This window comes from Carcharodon carcharias, chromosome 13, assembly GCF_017639515.1.
Source record: "Carcharodon carcharias isolate sCarCar2 chromosome 13, sCarCar2.pri, whole genome shotgun sequence".
NCBI lineage: Eukaryota > Metazoa > Chordata > Chondrichthyes > Lamniformes > Lamnidae > Carcharodon > Carcharodon carcharias.
In genome coordinates this window covers 91,559,432-91,585,658 of record NC_054479.1, presented here as the reverse complement: position 1 = coordinate 91,585,658, position 26,227 = coordinate 91,559,432, and the positions used below count along the sequence as shown (strand labels likewise).

General features: G+C 44.4%; 1 protein-coding gene across 1 annotated transcript in view; it reads left to right on the top strand.

The window, feature by feature from the left end:
* Nucleotides 1–296: 296 nt before the first annotated feature.
* Nucleotides 297–26,227, top strand: part of LOC121285945 (solute carrier organic anion transporter family member 1C1-like) — a 49,458-nt gene continuing 23,527 nt past the window's right edge. Inside the window, exons 1-8 of the mRNA XM_041202909.1 lie at nucleotides 297–377; nucleotides 8,868–9,009; nucleotides 9,105–9,237; nucleotides 11,390–11,517; nucleotides 11,613–11,759; nucleotides 11,842–11,940; nucleotides 15,721–15,953; nucleotides 18,269–18,281. Of these exons, the coding sequence (XP_041058843.1) occupies nucleotides 297–377; nucleotides 8,868–9,009; nucleotides 9,105–9,237; nucleotides 11,390–11,517; nucleotides 11,613–11,759; nucleotides 11,842–11,940; nucleotides 15,721–15,953; nucleotides 18,269–18,281 (976 nt within the window). The remainder of the gene's footprint in view (nucleotides 378–8,867; nucleotides 9,010–9,104; nucleotides 9,238–11,389; nucleotides 11,518–11,612; nucleotides 11,760–11,841; nucleotides 11,941–15,720; nucleotides 15,954–18,268; nucleotides 18,282–26,227) is intronic.

The following is a 26,227-nucleotide window of genomic DNA, read 5'->3' as shown; positions in this document are numbered from 1 at the left end:
TCATTAATGGCAGTGGGTTGGGTTCACAGGGGGTGTCGTGTCATCACAAAGAACTCTTCAGCCTCTCACTCTTTCCCTCTTTGATCAGGTAAGACGAGTTTTCAATTGTTCAAAGTCAAGCTGAATCATTTCTCGCTATTTTTCCAGCCATTTGTTAACTTTCTGTTGCTAAGCCGAGATATTTGCCCCGATAATTTGCATTTATAGAAATTACTACTCCATCCGAGAGCTGAGCGCTTGCCCCTTTCACCAAGTGTAAGGAATTGTGTGGACTTCCTGCCGCTTGCAGCTTCACAATGGAAAATCCAGTCAAGGAAAATGTGCCTTCGCGGACTGACCTCCCGCCCGCAACCCAGAAACGATTTAATAATGTAAAGGTATGAGTACATGGCATTCACTGTAAAACTGTTTGAACCTCAGCTGGTACATGAGGCCCTTAAGTCTCAACCCAAGAGGCAGAGACTTAACATCAGCTGCCATAATATATATCGTTTTTATATAATGCTGCAAATGTATATTATAATAGGTATATATTTCTGTATATATGTTGTATAATGTGTGTATTCGGATCTAATATATAAAACGTGTGTAAATTTATCTATATTTATGTTTTTTTCATAACCAGTAGCTGACATTTGAATTTTGCTGAATCTGTTCCCACATCTCCCCGCCCCCCCCCCCTTCTAGTTTGTTCAGTATTAAAGTTCAGCACTTGCATAACCAAAAGCAACATGTGTTCGCATTGAGGGTTCTTTCTGTGCCAGAATAAATCTGACATTAAATGTGATCGAATTTGAATGTAGCAACACAAACTCCATTGAACTCCTTCCAACTATTTGTTCAATCTGTTCAATCAGGGACAATCATACGGCACAGAAAGAGACCGTTTGGTCGGTTGTGTCCGTGCTTGCACCTTGAGCTGTAAATCCAAACTTGATTATACTGTATATATCTTGGTATCTTAATTTAATTTCAGGTAGCCAAATCCATCAGATGGTTTAATAAAATACAGTTCATTATATTTGAACAACCTCAGTGAAACAGTTACACACCAATTCTGGAATTTTGTACTTGTGGCTGGGGTCCTGATGAGGGTGGGGGTGACGGTGTTGGTGAGATCTGGTTGTGCCTTTGTCACAGGGCTCGCCATTGTTGCCAAGGGACCATTCTGTGGGACAGAGTGACCGAAGAAGAGGCATTCCCCACCCCTGCACCCCTAAGCCTGCTGGAAGGCTGCCAGGGTTGACTTGGCAGTTTTGGAACATGGTGGATGAGCTACCACCCCTGCCTTCCCTTGCCATTTTATGGGCCTCCAACTCCCAGCCCTTCCCTAGAGGCTGGTAAAATTCCGCCCTAAAATCTTTGTTTGGAAATGCATGTTGTTTACACGTCACCACAATTTCTAACTTCAGCTGATGGAAAGGGAAATCTGGGACATGTGGTCTGCGTGTGGAGATGTGGCAAAAAACACAAGATGCGGGAATGGTGTTTCACCATTGGATTTGATACAGAGCTACACTGCTTTTGTCTGAACTGGCACTGCCATGAAACCAATCCCTGAGGTGGCATTAACTTGGGATTAAATATATTTAAATGATTTTTTTTAGGCAGAATCTTTTAGTGACACTAATTACTATTTGCACCTATCATTGTAAAAAAAAAGGAATGATGCAAATTAATTGGAGATTTTGAGTTATATATAATTCAGGATCTTCATTATAAACACAGATTCTAAAGCAAATTGAACAGACTTTCCATTGGGTAAGTTAGGTATCCAATGGTATCTCTCCCTTGGTGCATTTATATTCCACTCTGTGAAAAAGTCACCTGGGGGAGTGTTCTGGGAATACCTGCTTACACACATACATAGAACTTCCCTCCCAGCAGTTACATTTTGGATGATGTTTGCTCCCGTGGTAGAATTTGCCCAGGGTAAATATTTAAATGCATCACAATTTTTCATGCACAACGAAGTCACATGTGTCCAAGGGGTTCCTGAAACTACTTCCTCTGACTGGTTTGGCACTGCACCAGACCTGTGCCAGTCAGAAATCCATGCAAGGCAGCACTTGTGCTGGAATTCTTATTGGAAGGTAACATAAGAATTCCTACACTAGGGAAGATTCTCATTAGGTTTCCCAGGCATGTGTTCTGGGCCTTGACTCCGGCTTCATACAACTTTAGCTTTATGGGAACTAACTTGCACCAATTGCTACCTTCTGTCACAGAAAGTTTGCTAAGAGATGATTCATGTGTTTGTTTAAAGCATAGCATTTATACTTTTTAGCCACAAAGCAAACATAGATTAAAAGGGACTGATAAATGATGGGACTTTTCAACGAAAAAAGTAAAAGTGTTGCTATAAATTTTTTTTAAAGAAATGATAATCCCACTGCCTGTACTGACATCCAATTTGCATTGTTAAAAATGTCCAGTTTTCACCCTGTTACCCCATCTCACCTGGCGCTACACTTGGGTCATGGCAATACAGGAACATGTTCTGTTTTCTCTGTCATGATTGGAAATGGTGGGGCCAATGACCGGCTCCAGCACCAATGGTCACCTGCTCTACAGGAAGTTGACACAGAGGCTCGAGGCCTACAGCAGGCCTGACACACTCACTGTGATTGGCTAGAGGAAAGAGGGAATCCCACAAGGTGGTGGAGCATTTCTGCTTTCCTGTAACCTCCCAATTGGAATGGGAACTCAAGGGCAGAAAATGAGAAAAGGTAAAAAAAGCAACATCGCCCATTGGCTACTGCCACTCAACCCTCTACAGCAGAAAAATTGCTTGCCACAGTTTGGACAGTATTTCAATGGCTTCCGGTGTGCACCATTGATACCCTGATGTTGCCAGTTCACCAGAGCAGCAGAATAATACCTTGAGGTGAAAGGGATTAGCTACCCCTGGACTTGCAGATCCCAGGATCGCACAGTCTGAGCATATGCAATGTGCAGAACTGTCAGGCTACAGCAGAAGATGGTCGGTTGGACTGTGTTAACTCATCAGTGTATTATTCTGCAGCCCTGGTGAACCTGGAGTGAGGGCTGAGGAGGCTGTTTCCAGAGGAGATGAAGCCAGAAGCAGATGAGAGGGTGTGTGTGAGAAAGAGCGAGTGGCTATGTCCCTTGAGCTGGCAGTGGGTGAGATGCCAGTAAATGTGTGATGGGCTTGGAGGGTGTGAGAGTTTACCCTGGCGGCACAGATGAGATCATTCATTCTTTTTCTGCACTAGATGGCTAACCTCTTCTGTGCAGCATTGGCACTGACCACCTCTGCCACCAGTTCCCAAGCTGGTGTGTTGACACTGATGGGCCCCCTGCTGCCAGAGGTGGGTAGAGGACAATGCGGTGGACTCCAATGGTGTCCAGGAGGCATCTCCGGGATGGGTCACTGAATCGGGGAGCTTGGCTTTTGGGGCTATGTCTTCACTGGTGCCCTCCTGGGCTGGAAACACTGAGAGGCCTGCACGCAGCTGCACTTTAAATATGGTGCCCAGCGTGAGGAAGGGGCGAGGTGAGGGCATGGCGGGTGAATAAGAGACCGCCGGCCAGCTAAATGGTGTGTTTCCTGGGAATGCATGATTAAAAAGGCGGGATTGGAATGATGTGGCATGAAAACCCACCATTGCGGACTGAAAGAAATATATTCTTCTTCCCTCCCACTATTGCACATTTTTTTCATTCATTCATGGGATGTGGGCTTTGCTGGCTGGGCCACCATTTATTGCCCATGAGAAGGTGTTGAGCTGCCTTCTTGAATCGCTGCAGTCCATGTGGTGTATGTACACCCACTGTGCTGTTAGGGAGGGATGTCCAGGATTTTGACCCAGTGACAGTGAAGTAACGGCAATATATTTCCAAGTCAAAATGGTGAGTGACATGGAGGGGAAATTTCAGGTGGTGGTGTTCCCATCTATCTGCTTCCCTTGACTTTTTAGATGGTAATGGTCGTGAGCTTGGAAGGTGCTGTTGAAAGAGCTTTGGTGAATTCCTGCAGTGCATCTTGTAGATAGTACACACTGCTGCTACTGTGCGTTGGCGGTGGAGGGAGTGGATGTTTGTGGATGTGGTGCCAATCAAGCGGGCTGCTTTGCCTTGGATGGTGTCAAGCTTCTTGAGTGTTGTAGGAGCTGCACTCATCCAGGCAAGTGGGAATTATTCCATCACACTCCTGACCTGTGTCTTGTAGATGGTGGACAGGCTTTAGGGAGTCAGGAAATGAGTCATTTGTCACAGGACTCCTAGTCCCTGACCTGCTCCTGGAGACACAGTATTTTTATGGCTAGTCTAGTTTAGTTTCTGGTCAATGGTTACCCCCAGGATGTTGATAGTGGGGGGATTCAGTGATGGTAATGCCATTGAACATCAAGGGATGATGGTTGGATTCTCTCTTGTTGGAGATGGTCATTGCCTAACACTTGTGTGGCATGAATATTACTTGCCACTTGTCAGCCCAAGCTTGGATATTGTCCGGGTCTTGCTGCTTTTGGACATGGACTGCTTCAGGACCTGAGGAGTCGTGAATGGTGCTGCACATTGTGCAATCATCAGCGAACATCCTCACTTCTGACCTCATGTTGGAAGGAAAGTCATTGATGAAGCAGCTGAAAATGATTGGGCTGAGGACGCTACCCTGAGGAACTCCTGCAGTGATGTCCTGGAGCTGAGCTGACTAACTCCCAACAACCACAACTATCTTCCTTTGTACTAGGTATGATTCCAAACACCGGAGAGTTTTCGCCCTGATTCCCATTGACTCCAGTTTTGCTAGGGCTCCTTGATGCCACGCTTGGTCAAATGCAGCTTTGGTGTCAAGGGCAGTCACTCTGACCTCGCCTCGGGAGTACAGCTCTTTTGTCCATGTTTAAACTAAGGCTGTAATGAGGTCAGGAGCTGAGTGGCCCTGACGGAACCCAAACTTGGCATCAGGGAGCAGGTTATTGCTAAGCAAGTGCTGCTTGATAACCCTGTTGATGGCCCCTTTGCCTTTGATTACTTTACTGATGATCGAGAATAGACTGATGGGGCGGTAATTGGCCGAGTTGGATTTGTCCTGCTTTTTGTGCACAGGACATACCTGGGCAATTTTCCACATAGCTGGGTAGATGCCAGTGTTGTAGCTGTACTGGAACAGCTTGGCTAGGGGCGTTGCAAATTCCAGAGCACAAGTCTTCAGTACTATTACCAGAATATTGTCATGGCCCATAGCCTTTGCAGTATCCAGTGCCTTCAGCCATTTCTTGATATCACGTGGAGTGAATCGAATTGGCTGAAGACTGGCATCTGTGATAGTGGGGCCTCTGGAGGAGGCTGAGATGGATCATCCACTTGGCACTCCTGGCTGAAGATTGTGGTAAATGCTTCAACCTTATTTTTTGCACTGATGTGCTGGGCTCCTCCATCATTGAGGATGGGGATATTTGCGGAGCCTCCTCCTCCAGTGAGTTGTTTAATTGTCCTCCACCATCCATGACTGGATGTGGCAGGACTGCAGAGCTTGGATCTGATCCGGTGGTTGTGGGATCGCTTAGCTCTGTCTATCACTTGCAGCTTATGCTGTTTGACATGCAAGTAGTCCTGTGTTATAGCTTCACCAGGTTGACACCTCATTTTTAGATATGCTGGTGCTGCTCCTGGCATGCCCTTCTGCACTCTTCATTGAACCAGGGTTGATCCCCTGGCTTGAAGGTAATGGTAGAATGGGGAATATGCTGGGCCATAAGGTTACAGATTGTGTTCGAGTACAATTCTGCTGCTGCCCCACGGCACCTCATGGTTGCCCAGTCATGAGCTGTTAGATCTGTTTGAAATCTATCCCATTTAGCACAGTGGTAGTGCCACACAACACGATGGAGGGTATCCTCAATATGAAGGCGGGACTTCATCTCCACAAGGACTGTGTGGTGGTCACTCCTACCAATATTGTCATGGACAGATGCATTTGCACCAGGCAGGTTGATGAGCATGAGGTCAAATATGCTTTTCCCTCTTGTTGGTTCCCTCACCACCTGCCGCAGACCCAGTCTAGCACCTGTGTCCTTTAGGATTCGGCCAGCAGTGGTGCTACTGAGTCGCTCTTGATGATGGACGTTGTAGCCCCTCACCCAGAGTACATTCTTGCCCTTGCCACCCTCATTGCTTACTCAACATGGAGGAGCACTGCTTCATCTGCTGATGTAGGGTGGTACATGATAATCAGCAGGAGGTTTCCTTGCCTATGTTTGACCTGATGCCATGAGAACTCCTGGGATTGAGAGTCAATGTTGATGACCCCCAGGGCAACTTCCTCCCAACTGTATACCACTGTGTTGCTGCCTCTACTGGGTCTGTCCTGCCAGTGGGACAGGACATATCCAGGGATGGTGATGGTGGTGCCTGGGACATTATCTGTGAGGATGACTATGTTAGGCTGTTGCTTGACTCATCTGTGAGACAGGTCTCCCAATTTTGGCACTAGATCCCTCCTGTTAGCAAAGAGGAATTCATAGGGTGGACAGGGCTGAGATTGCCATTGTCATTTCTGGTGCCTAGGTCAATTACATTTTTGTGACTTTGTAGCAGCTTGATATAACTGAGTGGCCATTTCAGAGGACATTTTAAGAGTCAACCACATTGCTGTGGGTCTGGAGTCACAAGTAGACCTTCCCTAAAAGGCATTAGTGAACCAGATGAGTTTTTACAACAGTCGACAATGGTTACATGGTCATTAAACTTTAATTCCTGATTTTTATTGAATTCAAATTCCACCATTTACCATGGTGGGATTCGATCTCAGGTCCCCAGACCATTAGCCTAGGTTGCTAGATTACTCGTCCAGTGACAATACCATTACACCATCCTTTAGCCAAAGCTCCTCAACCCGCAAACGCTTACTACAGACATGTTGCCCTAGATCACACTGGCATCCAGGAGCTCTCACATGCTGCAGCCATTTTTTTTTCACCTGTCCTGCCATCCTTAATGTGTTTTAATTAACTACTAAATTATATTATTCAATTATTTATTTTTGATTTTTATACATTTTGTTACCTTACCACCAGCTCCTGAAATGTTTTAAATCTTAGGAATAGAATAGACCTTAACCACATACCAGATACTTGCCAAACAGCCAGCTTCTTTTCCTGTAGTAGGGTGTCATATATAATATTATTGGAGAATATTTTTCTTTTAAAATAGAGGTTTAGTCTGTGGGTGTGTCTTAATTGGATTAAACCTAGCTAGCCTGGGTGCTTTGATGTGTACTAGTTTTGATACATAAGAGAGAGAGTGTGCATTTTCATTTTTTGAACAGAGCATTCAAGAAGTGGGGTGAAAAATGCCACCTTTCTAGCAGCTACCAAGCAATATGTTTATATTACTCATAAAAGTGATGCTGTATAAGGGGTTTTATTGTTAAATGGTGGAGTTCAAAGAGGCTGGTGGTACAATTTGTATTCAGTCAGTGGTGGTAGGTATAGCTTCTGTAGTTTTTGGGTGTGCAGAGGAAAGGCAATGAGAGATCAAAAGGCAGCTGTAAACCTCCAACTCTCTCCACAGGAACCAAGTGAAAAGAACCTCATTTTGAATTCGCCTGGTGTTTGGTTAAGTCTGTTGTTGCCTTAATGGAAATTAGTTTGGGAATTTGTTAAAAATTATGATAGTAGTAATTTATAGCCATGTGTACATGCATTTTAACCTGTGTAAATTAATGTTTCATTTAGTTAATGTAAAGCCTGGAGAACTGGTGGTCTGATTCCTGAATTTAGAGTTGCTTCTCAAACATAACACTTAAGATTGTAGGTTATGACAGTTATTTAAAGTTTCTCTCTGGGATTTCTAAATAACTCCGCTTTACCAACTGTTTCGGTCATAACATAGAGTAAGGACCAATTCCTACAGAGTGAAAAAGTTTGAAAAAGCAAAAGGAAAGGAACCTTCCTTCCCCCACTCAGTTCCAGGCTGCACTCATTTGCAAAGCTGTATTAAAGACCCCTGAATTTATACTAAAATGAACTGCAGCTACAGAAACGGGATTAAACCAGTTAGCTATTCAGCTACTCGGGTATGGTCTTAGTTAAAGCACCTGTCTGTTAAACAGGAGATCCTGGGTTCATATCCCTGCAGAGCCTTATTTCAATTTTGAAGCTTTGCGTTGATCTGTACATTTGAGCACGTCTTTCATAACTGAGCAGACTGGTGTAGTCTGACCTGCTATCCCCCTTGCCCTTCAAATTTACGTGGCTTTCCCCATAGCCCAATATTGTAGATGTATCGAATAGATAATGACCCCAGAACTCATGGCACAAAGACCCCAACTGGAAAGGAACTACCAACAAAAACCCGGAAGGTAAAAAAACACATTTCAGATCTAGACTCTTATTTCCCAGTTTTACTAGTGTTCCATTTTAAGGTATACAAGACCAGTTTGGACCAGTATTATTTCCCAGTTTTTACTGCTTTTTCCTTCTGGGAAACAAGAAAAATGGCTGATAAGTGCCCTTAAAATACTGTTTCCAAGTCTTACTTTTGGGCTATACAAACGCACTTCCTCAACTAACATGCCCTGGGAAATCCTATTGATATGGATGGTTAGATGACTTGGTGCTATAATAGAATAAACAACAAGAAATTAGGAGGGTGCTAAATGGGCAAAAATCTGATAAAATAGATGTTTGCTCATTTTTTCCACTTTAAGCCAGTTCAAAAACATGACTCGTCATGACTGCAGTCTTGTTTACTCTGATAAGGCAGATGGACCTCACTTTTTGCTTTTACTGGGGTTTAATTTCATCAGATTTTAACACACAAATATTTTTAGTAATTCTTTTAATAGAAATTAATCCCACCAATTAGCACTCATTAACAAATGTCTTGCATTTTCAAAGCTATTTCTCGCAGCTTTGTCCTGCTTGTACTTTGCGAAAGCATTATCTGGGAGCTATATGAAGAGTGCAATCACACAGATAGAGAGACGCTTTGATATACCAAGTTCACTAATTGGTGTTGTTGATGGAAGCTTTGAAATTGGTAAGTATTGATCTGAAAATTCTGAAACAAACTGCAAAGCAAAATTGCACATTGTTAATGAATTGGTTTATTTTGTTTCTTTGTTTTTGGTTAAGGGAATTTGTTTGTGATTGTATTTGTGAGCTACTTTGGAGCGAAATTTCATAGGCCCAGGATAATCGCAGCTGGAAGTGTGGTCATGGCTATTGGAACTATTTTAATAGCTTCACCTCATTTCTTCATGGGACGGTGAGTTTTAAAATTATAATACATATTATCCATGCACAATTGCAAACATGCACACATATACACAATGCACACAAATATGTATGTATATTATGTGTTTAATTATATAGAATGATATAGTACAGAAGGAGGCTATTTGAACCCATTGTAATTTTCAAGCTCTTTGAAAGAGCATTCTGATTAGTCTATTACCTCTGCTTTTTCCCCATTGCCCTGCAATTTTTTGCAATTCAAGTAGTCATCCAATTTGCTTTTAAAAATTAATCCTGAATTCGCTTCCACCACTCCCTCGGTGCATTCTGGATCATAACTCGTTACATGTTGTTTTCCCCCTTGTGCCTCTGGTTCTTTTTCCACTTGTCATGAATCTGTGTCATTTGGTTACTGATCACTTTGCCAGTGAAAGCAGCTTCTCTTTGTTTACTGATTTTGAACATTATCAAACCTCCCCTTACCTATTCTGCTCCAAAGCGTGCACAGCCTTAGTTTCTCCACATAACTGAACTCTTTAATCCTTAGTATCATTCTAGTCTGCACTCTTAAGACCTTGATATCCTTTCTAACATGTGGTGCCCAGAATTGGCCACAACACTCCATCTCGTGCCAAATGTTTTGACACTACTCCTATGAAATGTCTTGGGGCATTTTACTACATTGAACTACATTTTACTACATGGAAGCAGTTTTAATAGCTGAGGCTTAACCAGTGTTTTATAAATGTTTCACATAATTTCCTTATTTTTGTACTCTCTGCCTTTGTTTACAAAACTAGGGATCCCATATGCCTTTTCAACAACCTTCTCAACTCACCTGATCATCTACGAAGACTTGTGTACATAAACCCCCAGGTCTCTCTCTTCCTTTTAGTTCATGTGATCTTGCGTCATTCTTCCTACCAAAATGTACCACTTCACAATCCTTTGCATTGAATTTCATTTGTTACCAACCTGTCTATGTCCCCCTGAGGTCTGTGACTAACCTCCTCATAGTTGCAGAGATTGTGTCACCTGCAAACTTTGAAATGATATCCTATATATCCAAGTCTAAGACATTAGTAGGTACTAAAAGAGCAGTCACCACTCCATATTTCCTCAAGTCTAAAAAACAATTGTTTACCACTACTTTCTACTATCTGTCCCTTAGCCAACTTTGTATCCATGCAGCCGCAGTCCTTCAATCCCATGGACATTAGTTTTGCTAATTAGTCTATTATGCCAAACTTTATCACCCATCCTTTGAAAGTCCATACACACATCAACCACACTGCCATCAAATACCCTCTACATTACTTCAACAAAGATCATGGGCAGAATTTTCTGCCTGTCGGATGGGCAGGCCCGACCCAATCTCCGGCGGGCGGGGAGCCGATCCCCCGCTGGAGAAGCGGGCACCGCTGCCATTTTACGTGGGCGGGCCAATTAAGGCCTGCCCAGCGTGACATGGCAGGAATCGCTATGCGCTCCCTGTGCGAGCGGGGAGGGGGGAGGGGGAGTGGGGGGGTGGGGGACACCCCGGGACACCCCAAAAGTGACAGTGCGCTCTTTCACGCATGCGCACGAAAGAGCGCACATCTCCCTGAGGCTAAGTGCTGTCTCAGGGAGATCGCTGACACTTACAAAAATATTAAAAATAGAAAAAGAAATTCCCTAACAGGTCCCCCTCATGTGACAATGACAACATGAGATGGGACATGTTCATAATTTACATAATAACTTTATTAAAATGTTTAAAACCCTGCATGAAACCCCATCCCGCCGCTGGATGAGGTTTCATGTTTTGCTATTGGCCATTGACAGGTCAGTGGGCCCGCAGCTGATTTTGCTGTGGGCCCACCTTCCTGAAAATTTAAATGGACCGGGATGACGTTGGGGGTTCTGCTTGACATTATCCCATGTCACTTTATGCATCGGTGAGCGGGCCCCGCCCCCTGCTCGCTGGCGGCAAAATTCAGCCCCATGTGTGTATAATATAATGCGTGTACACTCTCTTTGTGTGTATATGTCAGAACGTTATATATGTTTCCCACTCCCTTCAAAAGCAACTTTCTGCTGAAAGCCTGAAGGTTACTCCTAATGTTGGTCTTTCTTTCATGCTATATTAATAAAACATTTATACTTAATGCAATATGCTGTTAACAATGGTTTTCTTTCTCTAGTTATAACTATGAAACTGCACTTACATTTTCAAACAATTTGACCACAAGTACCTCCCAATGTTCAAACATGTCAAACAGTGTGTTAACCCCAGAACCTGGGAAGACCTCTTCAGACAAGTCCCCTTCTGGTAAGTACACTAATGGAGTTAAACATCATTGATCTAACTTGAATAATGTTACAAACAGGATCTTTTTTTCTGATCATCCCTGATATTTTGGTCAGGTTGTGAGAAAGTGGCAGGCTCCTCTACATGGATATATATATTTCTTGGAAATATTTTGCGAGGAATCGGTGAAACGCCAACTGGACCGCTGGGGATATCATACCTTGACGATTATGCCAGAGAAGAAAATACTTCTTTTTATATAGGTAATGTGAAGTTGATATGAAAAAATGTTAATACCATGAATTGTTTAGTCAGCATCTTGAGAAACTTTCTTTTGTGTTTTAGGAATTTTGTATACAGTGGCCCTCATAGGCCCATTGTTTGGATATTTACTGGGTTCATTCTGTGCCAAGATTTTTGTTGACATTGGATTTGTTGACTTGGGTAAGGAAATTTTAAAGAATTTTCTTTTCTAATTACTGTGGTTGGGTGTTAGTCAGGTAGTGTGATTGTAGTGTCTTCCTGACTCTTCTTACTTTGTAGGGTCCACTTTACATGTAATGCATGGCACCTCAGGGCATATTGAAACTGAGAGCCCAACAAAGGGGGTGTGAGGTTCATTGTAAGCTGCTTACAAGGGGAAATTTAAAGGGGTGTTGCTTTTCAAAGGTAAGTGGCTACATATGAGGGTAAAACTCAGCCTTTGTAAAGATTGTTTTGAACTAAAGAATGTTGGGTGCCAAGATATTTGGCTGTAAAGAGATTTTGCCCAAGATATGAAATGGCACAGCAGTCTGTTCCATTGCTTTATACCTGGAAAAGTGAACATGTTGGCCAGAATTTAGTGGAGATAGTGGAAGTCCCACCGCTGAGGCAGGAATCATCTTTGCTTTTGTGGGTGGTAGGACTCTGGGCTGATTAAATGGCTGCCACCAGATGCCACCCTCAGCGTCTGCCAGCCAAATCAGAGACCCAGCAGCTCAGCAATGCCACCAATAGCAGTGGCATTGCTTGGGCTGCACCAGGAGGATGCATTGATGGCTCTGCTCCCTTTAAGTCAGATAAGTGGAAAAATATTGGTTGATTAGGAAGAGCCAGCATGGATTTCTAAAGGGGAAATAGTGTTTAACTAACTTGCTGGAATTTTTTGAAGTGGTAACAGAGAGTAGATGAAGGTAATGCTGTTGATGTGGTGTACATGGACTTTCAAAATGCATTCAATACAGTCCCACACATCAAGCTTGTGAGAAAAGTTATAGCTCATGGAATAAAAAGGACAGTAAGCAACATGGATACAAAATTGGCTGAAAAATAGGAAGCAGAGAGTAATGATCAATGGAGATTTTTCAGACTGGAGGAAGGTTTGTAGTGGAGTTCCCCAGGGGTTGGTATTGCGACCCTTGCTTTTCCTGATATATATTAATGATTTAGATCTTGGTGTGCAGGGGACAATTTCAAAGTAGGCGAATGATACGAAGCTTGGGAATGTTGTGAACTGCGAGGAGGATGGTGTGGAACTTCAGGAGGACATAGACAAGTTTGAGGAGTGGGCAGATAGGTGGCAGATGAAGTTCAATGCTGAGAAGTGTGAGGTGATGCATTTTGGTAGGAAGAACATGGACAGACAATATAAAATAAGGGGTGAAATTTTGTTGGGTAGCAGCAGCAGAAGGACCTGGGTGTATATGTGCATAGATCATTGAAGGTGGCAGGACAGGTGGAGAGAGCAGTTAATAAAGCATATAGCATCCTGGGCTTTATTAATAGGGGCATAGAGTACAAGAGCAGGGAGGTTATGCTGAATTTATATAAGACCCTCATTAGACCTCAGCTGGAGTATTGTGTACACCACATTATAGAAAGGATGTGAACACATTGGAGAGAGTGCAGAAGAGGTTTACAAGAATGGTTCCAGGGATGAGAAACTTCAGCAATGAGGATAGATTTGAGAGGTTGGGACTCTTTTCCCTTGGAAAGAAGAAGGCTAAGAGGAAATTTGATAGAGATGTTCAAAATCATGAGAGGGCTGGACAGAGTAGATAGGGAGAAGCTGTTCCTGCTCGTAAAAGGATCAAGAATGAGAAGGCACAGATTTAAATTGACTTGCAAAAGAAGCAAATGTGACGTGAGAAAAACATTTTCACACAGTGAGTGGTTCGGGTCTGGAATGCACTGCCTGGATGTGTGGTGGAGGCAGGTTCAATGGAGGCATTCAGGAGGACATTAGATGATTATTTGTATAGAAACAATGCAGGGTTACAGGGAAAAGGCAGGGCACTGGTACTAGGTCATAATGCTCATTTGAAGAGCTAGTGCAGACACAAGGGGCTGAATGGCCTCCTTGTGTTCAAATTCTGTGATTCTGTGAAGTTGGTCTGTGTCACCAGGGCTAGGCAGGAAGGCTTTTGCTAGGGGTTAGGGGGCCACTGAGGGCACGGGGTACTCCTCCGTGGACATAGAATGCCCGAAAGGAAGAGTCCCCTTGGTCTGATTCCAGGATTTTTCTAGTAATCTCCCCTTGCTGCAGCTGACCCTCTCAATGTGGGCAAAATGCCCATGGAGGAGGGAAGTGGCCCTTAATTGGTGACTTAATTGGCTCAATTTGGCTCTCAGTGGGCAGCCAAAATGTCATGGCAGTGGGAAGACATTGGGTGCCCTCCTGATGCCTTCCCATGTTATTTTGCCAACCTTCCCACTTCCCATTCTAAAAAGAAATGGAAGCACCAAAAGACTTAAAGGAAACAATGCCCAAAGCATACCAACCGAGGATGCTTATTTTACATGGACAGGTTTATGAATCAGAGCAGTGCAAATCTGAGGAACTTTTGTCTGGCCACCCAAGTGCTTTACAGGCCTCATTTAAATATAGCAATTAACAAACTGGTTCCACTTGACCACCTAACCAGGAAGAGAGGTGGGTGCTTATTAGTTAAGTCTATTTATAGTTCTTTATCTTGAATAACTGATCAGAAATATACCTCCTTGTCCATTTAGCTGTGGTACAAATTGGAGAGATTAGGGCTTGGAGAGGCCTATTCTACTGATAGGCCTCTTGGATTACTGTGAATGTCATCTGCAGTATAGTCTTCTCTCTCATCCCAATTTACAACTTCTAATAGTGGTGCAATCAAATTCTTGATTCTTTTCTTTTTGCTTTAACTTTAGCATGTCAGCCTTTTGAACTTGAGTTTTGAAAGTTGTCCTTGTGCCAATTTCCACTGGTATTGAAGCAAGGCACTGAGCCTCCAAATGAATCCCTAGGATGTTGGGACCTTGGGGCATTTTATTATATTAAAGGCACTAAATAAATATAAAGTTTTGTTGTTTTTTCTTGAGTACTACACCAAAATTCTGTACCTTTTTAGGCTTTCAGCCCGCCCTTCATTATTGTCAGCTCCCATCCATAAAACAGCACAAGTTGTATTTAACTGTGGCTAATAGCTTGCAAGGTTTCTTTTCCAATTCATAGAATTACAATAGTGTCTGTTTTTTCCATGTAATTTTTTTAAAAAATCTATCGCACTTCTGTCAATTCTGACTTGGTTCCAGTGAAAATCTTGGATATTTGTAATTGAATGTAACCTCTGTGCCTCACACAGTTAAATGTTTCCATTGATTTGATTGGGCTGGAGGTTTGGGTACTCTAATTCATTTTCATTAGAATAGGTTCAGTTGTATGCAGGATGGGTAGCAATGAGCTACTAGCTAGTCTGGACAGAATGCTGTGTGTATTATTTGTGAGCATAAATTTTAATATTCAGCAGACATGAGGCTTGTCAATGTCACTTAAGAGGCATCAAGAGGGCGAGAGAATGTATTGGTAATGGGACATTGCCAACCTTAACTAATTCCAGTCATGGAGTGCGAATCTGAGTGCCTGTTGATGCCTTTTTATACTGACCCTAAATTCTAATCAATGGCGAGTAAATAGTTTAATTTAAACCCAGTTTGTAACTGTCGTGGTTTCCTTAAGTTCAAAGTAATCACACTTTTAGGCACATACACTTTATTCAAGTGTATTTTTTCTGGATCTCCATGTGCCGTGCAGTAAGATATTGTTGCTTTGGTAAACTGACTGTAGTGCAGCGGTGAACGATGTGGCATTCTAGCCATAATTGTATACATACGCTTTACAATACACTTCCTAATGCTTATTTGAATAATATAACCATGTAACAGTAGCCATCTCCAATTTAACATTACTCTTGGACATTGCTTTTCCAGAGAGAGTCACAATTACTTCAAAGGATGCAAGATGGGTCGGTGCTTGGTGGCTTGGGTTTTTAATTGCCGGAGCATTTTCCCTTCTTTTTTCCATACCATTCTGGTTCTTTCCAAAGTCTCTAACCAAAGAGACAAGAAAGAAGGAAATTGGCAAAACATCTGAAAAGACGGAGTTCATCAAACTGGATCAAAGTGAACTTATAAAAAATAATCCGAAACCAAAGACTGCAACAGTGGATAGGGGCAAGTATCAGCAATTCTACCATTTTGCACTAACATATTAAAGATCTATCAATTGTTTCATTAATTAAGCTATCTGTGGGATATTTTCTTCATTATGACACATTTTATTCTTTCTAATGAATGAATGTTTATTTATACAGTGTCTTTCATGAACTCCAAATGTCCCATGCCACTTTACAGCCAATGAAGTAATTTTCAAGTGTAGACATTTTTGTAATGTAGAGAAACACAACTGTCAATTTCTACCCAACTTTGTCCCATACACAGTAATGAGATAAGTTACAAGATCATCTGGTTTAGGTGTTGTTGAGGGGGAATGTTAGCAGGATACTTGAAGAATTCAACTGCTGTTGTGGTTGGGAATCCTTTCACTCCATGTGAGGGGTCAAGCAGGGCCTTGGTTTAACATTTCATTGAAGAGGCAGTGCCTCTGATGGTGCAACACTCTCGACACTGCATTGGATTATCAGCCTGGGTTATGTGCTCAAGTGTCTGTGGTGGGGCTGATTTTTTTTATTCATTGACAGGATGTGGGCTTCGCTGGCTAGGCCAGCATTTATTGCCCATCCTGAATTGCCCTTGAGAAGGTGGTGGTGAGCTGCCTTCTTGAGTTGCTGCAGTCCATGTGGTGTAGGTACACCCACAGTGCTGTTATGGAGGGAGTTCCAGGATGTTGACCTAGCGACAGTGAAGGAACGGCGATATATTTCCAAGTCAGAATGCTGTGTGGCTTGGACAGGAATTTCCAAGTGGTGGTGTTCTCATGTGTCTGCCTGCCCTTGTCCTTCTAGATGGCAGTGGTCATGCGTTTGGGAGGTGCTGTCTAAAGAGACATGGTGAATTCCTGCAGCGCATCTTGCAGGTTATACACACTGCTGCCACTTACGCGTTGGTGGTGGAGGGAGTGAACGTTTGTGGATGTGGTGCCAATCTAGCAGGCTACTTTGTCCTGGATGGTGTTGAGTTTCTTGAGTGTTGTTGGAGCTGCACTCATTCAGGCAAGTGGAGAACACTCCATCGCACTCCTGACTTGTGTCTTGTAGGTGGTGGACAGGGCTTTGGGAAATCAGGAGGTGAATTACTTGCCGCAGGACTCCTAGCCTCTGACCTGATTTTGTTACCACAGTATTTATATGGCTAATCCAGTTCAATTTATGGTCAATGGTAACCCCTAGGATGTTGGTAGTGGGGGATTCAGCGATGGTAATGCCATTGAATGTCAAGGGGTGATGGTTAGATGGTCTTGTTGGAAACGGTCATTGCCTGGCATGAATGTTACTTGACATTTTTAAGCCCAAGCCTGGATATTGTCCAGGTCTTGCTGCATTTGGACATGGACTGCTTCAATATCTGAGGTGTCATGAATGATACTGAACATTGTGCAATCATCAGCGAACATCCCCTCTTCTAACCTTATGTTGGAAGGAAGGTCATTGATGAAGCAGCTGAAATGTTTGGGCCTAGAGTACTAACCTAAGGAACTCCTGCAGTGATGTCCTGGAACTGAGATGGTTGACCTCCAACAAGCATAATCATCTTCCTTTGTGCTAGGTATGACTCCAACCAGTGAAGAGTTTTTCCCCAATTCCCATTGACTTCAGTTTTGCTAGGGCTCCTTGATATCACACTCGGTCAAATGCAGCCTTGATTTCAAGGCTGGTCACTCTCACCTCACCTCTGGAGTTCAGTTCTTTTGTCCATGTTTGAACCAAGGATGTAATGAAGTTAGGAATGGAGTGGCCCTGGCGGAACCCAAACTGGGCTTGAGTGAGCAGGCTGTTGCTAAGCAAGTGCTGCTTGATAGCACTGTTGATGACCCCTTCCATTACTTTACTGATGATCAAGAGTCGACCAATAGGCAGTAATTGGCCGGGTTGGATTTGCCCCACTTTTTGTGTACAGGGCAGTTTTCCACATTGTCGGGTAGATGCCAGTGTTGTAGTTGTTTTGGAACAGCTTGGCTAGGGGCATGGCAAGTTCTGGAGCACAAGTCTTCAGTACTATTGCTGGAATATTGTCAAGGTCTATAGCCTTTGCAGCATCCAGTGCCTTCAGCCATTTCTTGATATCACATGGTGTGAATTGAATTGGCTGAAGACTGGCATCTGTGATGCTGGAGACCTCTGGAGGAGGCCAAGATGGATTGTCCACCCAACACTTCTGACTGAAACTTGTTGTAAATACTCCAGCCTTAACTTTTGCACGGATATGCTGGGTTTTTGACTCTGAGGCAAAACTGAGATTAAAATACCAGCAGGGGTGGGAGGAGGCCCTTAAATTACCACTAATTGGCTCTTAAGGACAGCAACTGGCCAAAGGCAGGCAGGCTGCCCAACATCTGTCCCACAGCTGGTAAAATCCCAGCAGAAGTAGATAGGCAACGGACAAGGTGACTTCATACCACCTGATTTTTACACCCTCCCATCCTCCACTTACAAGCCTGGTAAAATTATGGCACTACTGTGCATTTCTCAGCCACACAAAGCTGTGTAATGTCCACTAGTAGGAATCCAAGAGTACCTTACTTAACTGACATTGCCTCCCGGGAAATGTGGCTTTTGTTCCATTACCTGGGTTTCCATTGACTTTCCTGTCTATAATAGCATGTTGAGATCAGAATTTCCATGCGCAAACCTCCATAATTCTCATCAAAACTACAATCTGGTGCTGCAGCAACCCCATGTCATTGATACATTCAAAAATTGGCGAAGAGCCATTCGTTGGAACTGTAGACTTTCATTTTAACCACTGTTATAATGGAAGTCTTTGGAAATGATTTTTTTTAGGCTTCATAGTTTAACACTTGGAAATATAGAAAATGGTAGAAATCCATAGCAGATCAGCCAGCATTCAGAGCATAAACAAGTTAATGGGAAGAATTTCTGCCTCCCCCACCCCCCCGACCCCCCATTGTGGGGGGGAGGAGGGGAGAGTGCAGGAGCATTTTATGTGGGTGGGCCAATTAAGGCCCACTCAGTGTGACATCCACCAGGAAGCAATATGTGCTCCCAATGCGGGTGGCGGGGGTGGGGGAGGTGTCCCTCATCCGAGAATGTGCTCTTTCGAAAGAGTGCACTCACCTCCCTGAGGCCAAGTGCTGCCTCAGGGAGATCGGCGCCAAATTTAAAAATGGTCAAGGAGCAGATGCAAAATTTCCCTGACATGTCCCCTCATGGGACACTGTCCCATGAGTTGGGACATGTCCATCACTTTTAATTAAACTTTTATTAAATTTTAAAAAGCCCTCATGAAACCTCATCCCATCCGTGGATGAGGTTTCATGCTTTTTCTGAAGCCGTCAGTCCATTGATTAAGTCAATTACTTTTTAAATGGCCTCAATTGGGCGTTGACAGGTCGGTGGGTGCACAGCTGATTTGGCTGCGCCCCAGCCAACCTGAAAATTGAAATGAGGCAGGATGACATTGGCAATTCCGCCCTCCGCTCGCCGACCTAAAGATCCTAGCCAATGACATTCCCAGTCTGTAACTGTGCCATCCAAACTAGATCTGACTCAAACAAAAATAAAAATATCTGGAAAAACTCAGCAGGTCTGACAGCATTTGTGGAGAGGAATCACAGTTAACGTTTCGAGTCCGTATGACTCTTGAACAGTTCTGTTGAAGAGTCATACGGACTTGAAACATTAACTGTGTTCCTCTCCGCAGATGCTGTCACACCTGCTGAGTTTTTCCAGGTATTTTTATTTTTGTTTTGGATTTCCAGCATCTGCAGTTTTTTGCTTTTATCTTAGATCTGACAGAAGCTTGTTGCAAATGCTCCAGCCAAAGTGTTGGATGGATGATGTATCTTGGCCTCCTCTAGAGGTCCCCATCACAGATGCCAGTCTTCAGCCAATTCGGTTCACTCCATGATCAAGGTTACATACCTTAGCAGGTCAATCAGCTGCCTTGGCTCTTCATGGGTGCTGACTGACCTGCTGCAAATTTCCAGCATTTGCACATTTTTTTGTTGTTGTTTTATTTGAAAAACTAAAGCTTCAAGAAGGTAGATGCGATTATAGGAGAGAGCAAGAGATCATATTTAATTTACTGAAGCTTTCAAACATTGTTGGCAAGATCTTCAAGGAGAGTGTTGATGCAATGCCATGTAATTCTATTTTCAGACAGCTTTGACTAAGGTTCACATCACTGATCAATGGTCAAATCAGGTGTTAGAGATTAGAAGGATAAGTAAGCACAGGTTGGAAAATTGACTTAAAGCTTACGAAAAGTGGAATCGCAGAAGTAGAACATTTTCAGGCTGATAAGAGCTTATTTGTGGGAAATGTTGAATGGGATTCACAAAGAAAAGCTGGCTGATCTAGTTGGATTTTGTGAAAGGTGCCATTGACGTAATGCATAGCAGAGTGCTAATGGTGTTGTCTACTTGGACTTTCAGAGACACTTGAGCCTGAATTTTACATTCCAAGGTCAGTCATGCGCCCGACCCACGCGCATGTAAAATTGTGCGAAATGATGTTGGGCGTTGTCCCGTGATTTCACACTTGTCACATGGGCAAAGCAGGCAGGTAGCACGTTTTTAGCCAATTGTCATTCAAGGGTGAGATAAAAAGGGACCAGAGCATTGCTGTTGTGAGTAGTGAGGAGTTTAGGAGATAGTTTGCTGTTGGTTGCTTAGTGAAACTTGTCTCTGTTTTGAGCTTCAATCTTTGTATTGCTAGCCTTCATTTCAGGACTCATTGCTGTCTCCAAGGCTCCTGGAAGATTTGTACCGTGTGGACTCTTCCAGTCACAAGACAGTTTTCCATTCCTCTGTTAATGGGGATTGTCTACTCCCCTGATGGCAACTCCTCTGAGGAGGAAGAGAGGGGCAGAAGGGAGAGGAGACTAGGTGCCTGCAGGCAGCGTCCAAGGGAATGATGTGTGAGAGGAGAGGCGCAGGCACGGGGGAGAGGGGGTGGGGGGGAGCACAGAGCCAGAAGAGAGTCCAAGGTGGAAGGGGCCACAGATGACACCACTATCCTGCTACCAGAATGTACAGGCAGCAACGCAGCTACCTCAACACGTCCGAGATATAGTGCTGAAGGATGTTCCCCTCTCCAGGGAGACTGTTATCTCCATATGTCAGATGGTTGGGCCGGAGATCATCTCCAACTGTGTGGGTGGACACCCCATGCCAGTGGCTCTGAAGATCACAGTGGTCCTCAGCTTCTATTCCTCCGGCTCTTTCCAGTGGTCAGTGGGGATCTTTGTTGAGTGACCCAATCAACTGTCTGCAGTTGTGTCAAGCTGGGGACTGACAATACGTTCAGGCAGGTTATAACATTTATTCATTACTGGACAGACGAGGCCAGTCATGCTGAGCGAGCCTGAGGCTTCACTGTTATTGCTGGGTTCCCCCACATCCAGGTTGCCATTGACTGCACTCATGACCATCAATGCACCAGTGGGTCAGCCGGCTACCTTTGTGAACAGGAAGGGATTCAACTCCATGAATGTTTGTGACACCACAGGATGCAGATTCTGCAAGTCTGCAAAGTATCCTGGCAGCTCCCATGACACTTACACCCTCGGGTACTCTAAGGTGCCGAGGCTCTTCATGGCTCCAACTTGGCTGGATAGGTGGCTGCTGGGTGACAAGTGCTATCCATTGAAAAGGTGGCTTATGACACCTCTCCGCCACCTGAGAACAGAAGCAGAGCAGAGATATAATAGGAGTCATGCCTCCACAAGGGCACTGATAGAGAGGACCATAGGTCTGCTGAAGATGAGATTCTGATACCTGACCATTCAGGGGGAGCTCTACAATATCATCCAGACCATGTATCTCTCATAGTCATTGCATGTTGCTCTCTCCACAATCTGACTCTAGAAAGGGGGAACCAATTGGAAGAAGAGAATTTTGAGGCAGTTCTACAGCCCACAGATTATGACTCCAATCAGAAGAGGATCCCAGGTAAGAACAGGGTGAGGACGTGGACGCAGACCTCTGGAACCTTCAGGAAGGCAGGGACATCAGGGAGACCTTGATTCAATGCACCTTCAGCTCGGTTGCCAAGGCACTGCTTCTATCTCATGCCAGGGGCACTGCCTCCTTACCAGGTGTTTGCAATGACCTAGTCCATTGAACCCAAAGTCCTCTCAGTGCCTGGGCAATAAATGTTTGAGGCCCTCATGTCCAGCATAAGATTCTGGCGTGCCCTGCACCTGCAAAACAAATGGAGCATACTTAGGCTATTAACACAAAAGCAAAATTTAAATGCTCTTGACAATTGCAGACAATGACCATAACATTATTAGGTGTTAACAGTCACACCAGAATGAAGATCACCAATTAAAAAGTCCCTTTTGTGCTCATAGTCATTTAAATGAATGTTGGCGAGTGCTGTGCCGTGGTGCCCCCACCCACATGGCAGTGACATTGGAGGCCGCATGCTGACTCGGGTGTCATGTTGGCCCTGATAACCTTGGCGGGCGTCCTCTGGCAGGTGGAGCTGTGCGGCCACCGCCGGTGAGGGTGCATCCAGCACCATGGCTAGGCATTCCTCAGTCGTCATGGCCTCAGCAGGCACCACAGTCACTGACAAAGGGACGGTGAAGGTGCTGCCGCCATCCAGAGCACCCTGAGAGGAGCCCACCCTGAAGCTCGTCTGCCAACATATGTCGGTCTGGACCTCCCTGCTCGCCATTAATGGATGGGCATCCAGCAGAGATACTAAGTGCCTCATCCATTCTCACACTGGCAGTGACCTTCTGAGGTCAGTGCCTGTGCGAGGACTCACAGGTCCGACTGCAACCCCAGGAACCCCTGATTCTGTTCTTGGGAGCTGCCTCTCCATGAGAGTTGCCACTCTCTTAATGGAGGAGGCAGTGTGCTCGGTGCTCAGAGTCAATGCAATATTTATGCTCTCAGGGACTCCTCCATGACCGAGGCCATGGCATGCATACCCTCAGGCATCTCTGCCAGATCCTCCCACGCATCCCACCAGGCATCCAGAATTTGCTGCCCAACAGATGACTCTAGAGGCTCATCATCCACCTCGGATTCAGCTTGGTACTGGTCTTCAGCAGTCCTCCGACTGCCAGTGCTCTGGGCATTTTCTGCCTCTGCCAACTCCTCATGTGGCTGCACTGTCCCCTTCCCTCTGTACACTGACATTGTAGCCAATGCTGTAATGACCACTGAGGTGCTTGTATCTATGCTGGTGCCTGATGCGGAGAACGGGTGTGACGCAGGTGCATCTTACGGGCACTGGTCCTCCAGTGTCAAGGGTGGCACCTCGGGGTCCTGTAATTGTTTGCTGGATGGTGATTCTAGGGGAGGAAACCGACATACCAGTCGTATCAGTCATCACACTGACACTATGCATGCCAGGCACCCTGGTGAAACAATGGAGATCTGCATTATGCTGCCATCATCTTTCAATGATCAACAGGGAATCAAAGTTTGAAGTTTCTGTTTCAGATGAGACAATGCAACAATGCTTAAACACTCCAGCACTCTCACATCTGTGCACTGCACTCTTACGTTCATAAGACAATCCCTGCCTCTCCATGACCAGTGGACCGAGTCGGGTGTTGGCACTCCATTTCCAGGTAATTTTGTACCTCATCAGGTTTGGGGGGCCTCCCCCTGTCCTTGACCTCTCGATGGTGTTATGGCTTCTCGTCTCCTGAAAGAACAGAGGAACATTTATTAGTCCACTCTCTACCTGCAGCACTATCGTAGCCTGTTCAACCCCAACTGAGGAGCACCTTGCAGGGCACTTCCGAGTCATGGCCCTCAACCTGCAAAGCACTCAGACCAAGCAGCCAGACCTCACCGCCTTGGCTGGCCGATGTCATTGGCAGTTGGCACTCAGATTCTTACACCCCTGACACCATGGGGGGACAGCCGGTCCTTAACATTTCCCCACACAGATCCATGCTAGATCAATACTCGCCCTTGCCAAGCACAGCAGATCGTTGAACCTTTTATGGCACTGCACCCATGTTCACCACACAACATCATGGCTGCTGGCTTGGGCTGCCATCTCTGCCCATGCCACCTTGGTGAGGTGCAGTGGCCTCCTTTTGCCATCCCTGTGTATCAAGATGTCCCTGGCAATGACCTCCTCCACAAGGCTTCCCAGGCACTCATCCGAGAACCTGTGGGGGGGGGGGGGGGGGGGGGGGGGGGGGGGGGGGGGGCGGGGTCTGTGTGTGTGTGTGTGTGTGTGTGTGTGTGTGGGGTGTGAGTGCCCAGAGGACTTGCCATCCCACTTGGCGTGCCCAGCTGGTGCAGATGCCATTTCTGTTCCACAAAAATGTTTATTCCACAAACTTGACAGCTCCCTCTGTGTTCCCTGGCAGTCTTCAGGGAGCTGCCTCTGCTGCTTTTGAATCAACCACCAGGTCGCCATTAGACCTGGCGCTGGACATACCCCCTGGCCCCACCTGATCCATCCAACCAGTGAAATGAAGAGCTTCATGTTGTGGGGGGGCCTTAATTGGTCACCCAGTGTGAAATCTCACAATGTCATCCGGGAGCAGATTCTAAATCCACTTCTGGGCCCACTGACTTCGCCTGCACACCAGGCGTGAAATTCAGGCCTTGATTTGGTGCCACACAAGAAATCATTAACAAAAATTAAAGCACAAAGAATTGGAAGCAACCTTACAACATGGATTAGAATTTGACTGGGAGCTAGGAGACAGGGAGCAGGGATAAAGGGAATGTACCCCAATTGACAAGCTGTGCCATGTGGTGTTCCCTAGGGATCTGTACTGGAGCCTTTGCTTTTCACCGAATGCTTAGAGAGATATATATTCAGTTTTGCAGATGACACAAAGTTAGGAAGTACAGTAAGATGTGTAAATGGAAACCGGAAGGTACAAAAGGATTGAAGCAGATTAATTATGAATAATAGTGCCAGAAAGAGTTCAAGGTGAGGAAGTGTGAGATCCAAGGAAAATGAATCACAATATTTTCCTAATAGTGAAAAACAGAAAGATTTCTGTGTCTATGTGCTCTGATCACTAAAAACTAATGGATAGATACAAAGCGCAATCAAAAAGGCAAATTTGTTCGTCTTTATCTCAAGGTGGAGCTGGATTTCAAAATGCAGAAATCCAGGCACTTCACCTCAGAAAGGATATATTGACTGAGAAAAGCACTGCTTGCATTCACCAGAATGATAAGGAAGTTGATAAACTTGCTTTGTATTCTCTTGAGTTGAAAAGTTTGAGGGGGTGATCTAATAGAGGTGTTTAAAGTTACAAAAGGACTTAATAGGGTAGGTACAAAAAAAACTATATTAGAACCAAAACAAAAACAGAATTACCTGGAAAAACTAAAACAAAAACAGAATTACCTGGAAAAACTCAGCAGGTCTGGCAGGATCGGCGGAGAAGAAAAGAGTTGACGTTTTGAGGACTCGAAACGTCAACTCTTTTCTTCTCCGCCGATGCTGCCAGACCTGCTGAGTTTTTCCAGGTAATTCTGTTTTTGTTTTGGATTTCCAGCATCCGCAGTTTTTTGTTTTTATCTCTATATTAGAACCAGACCATTTCAAAGCGAAATCTGTAAACCCCTTTTTTACCAAAAAGGTAGTGGAAATGTGGAACACTCTCTCCCAGAAGGCTGTGAATGCTGGGTCACCTGGAGTTTTCAAGACTGAGATGGATAGATTTTTGTTGGGCAAGTGTATCAAGGGATATGGATCTAAGGTGGGTAAACAGAGTTTTAAATACAGATCAGCCATGCTCTGATTGAATTATGGAACAAACTTGAGGGGCTGAGAGTTTGCATATTCCTATGACTTGAATGAAAGCATATAACTAGGCCCATAGGTGAGAAGCAATTCAATGTGGACAAATATTACAGACAAAGGGACATGGAACATAGGAACATGATCCTACGGACAGGAGGGAGGTTAATTTAAACAGTGCTAATTTCTTCTCTCACCATCCATCCATTTATAAAAGTGTTTTGTTTCCTTCTTTATAAGCAGTGGTGTATTTCCGAACCCTTTGATTTTTGTGTGATCTAATTTTCTAGTAATAACCCCATAGTAAACTTGAGATAGGATGAACTCAAAGGGTTAGTTTATTTGCACACACTCAAAATGTGGGAGGAGGGTCACAACATCACCTTCACACTCAGACAGTAAAGAAAGGGATAGAGAAAAGAAGCATTTACTGTACAGAGACCACAGAGAAAATAAATATTGGTTCATATGAGTTCCAGAGTCCAGAATCAAAGTCCAGTGAGGTATTCCTTCATGGAGGTCGGTATTTGAAAACTGATGCTGGATAATTCATT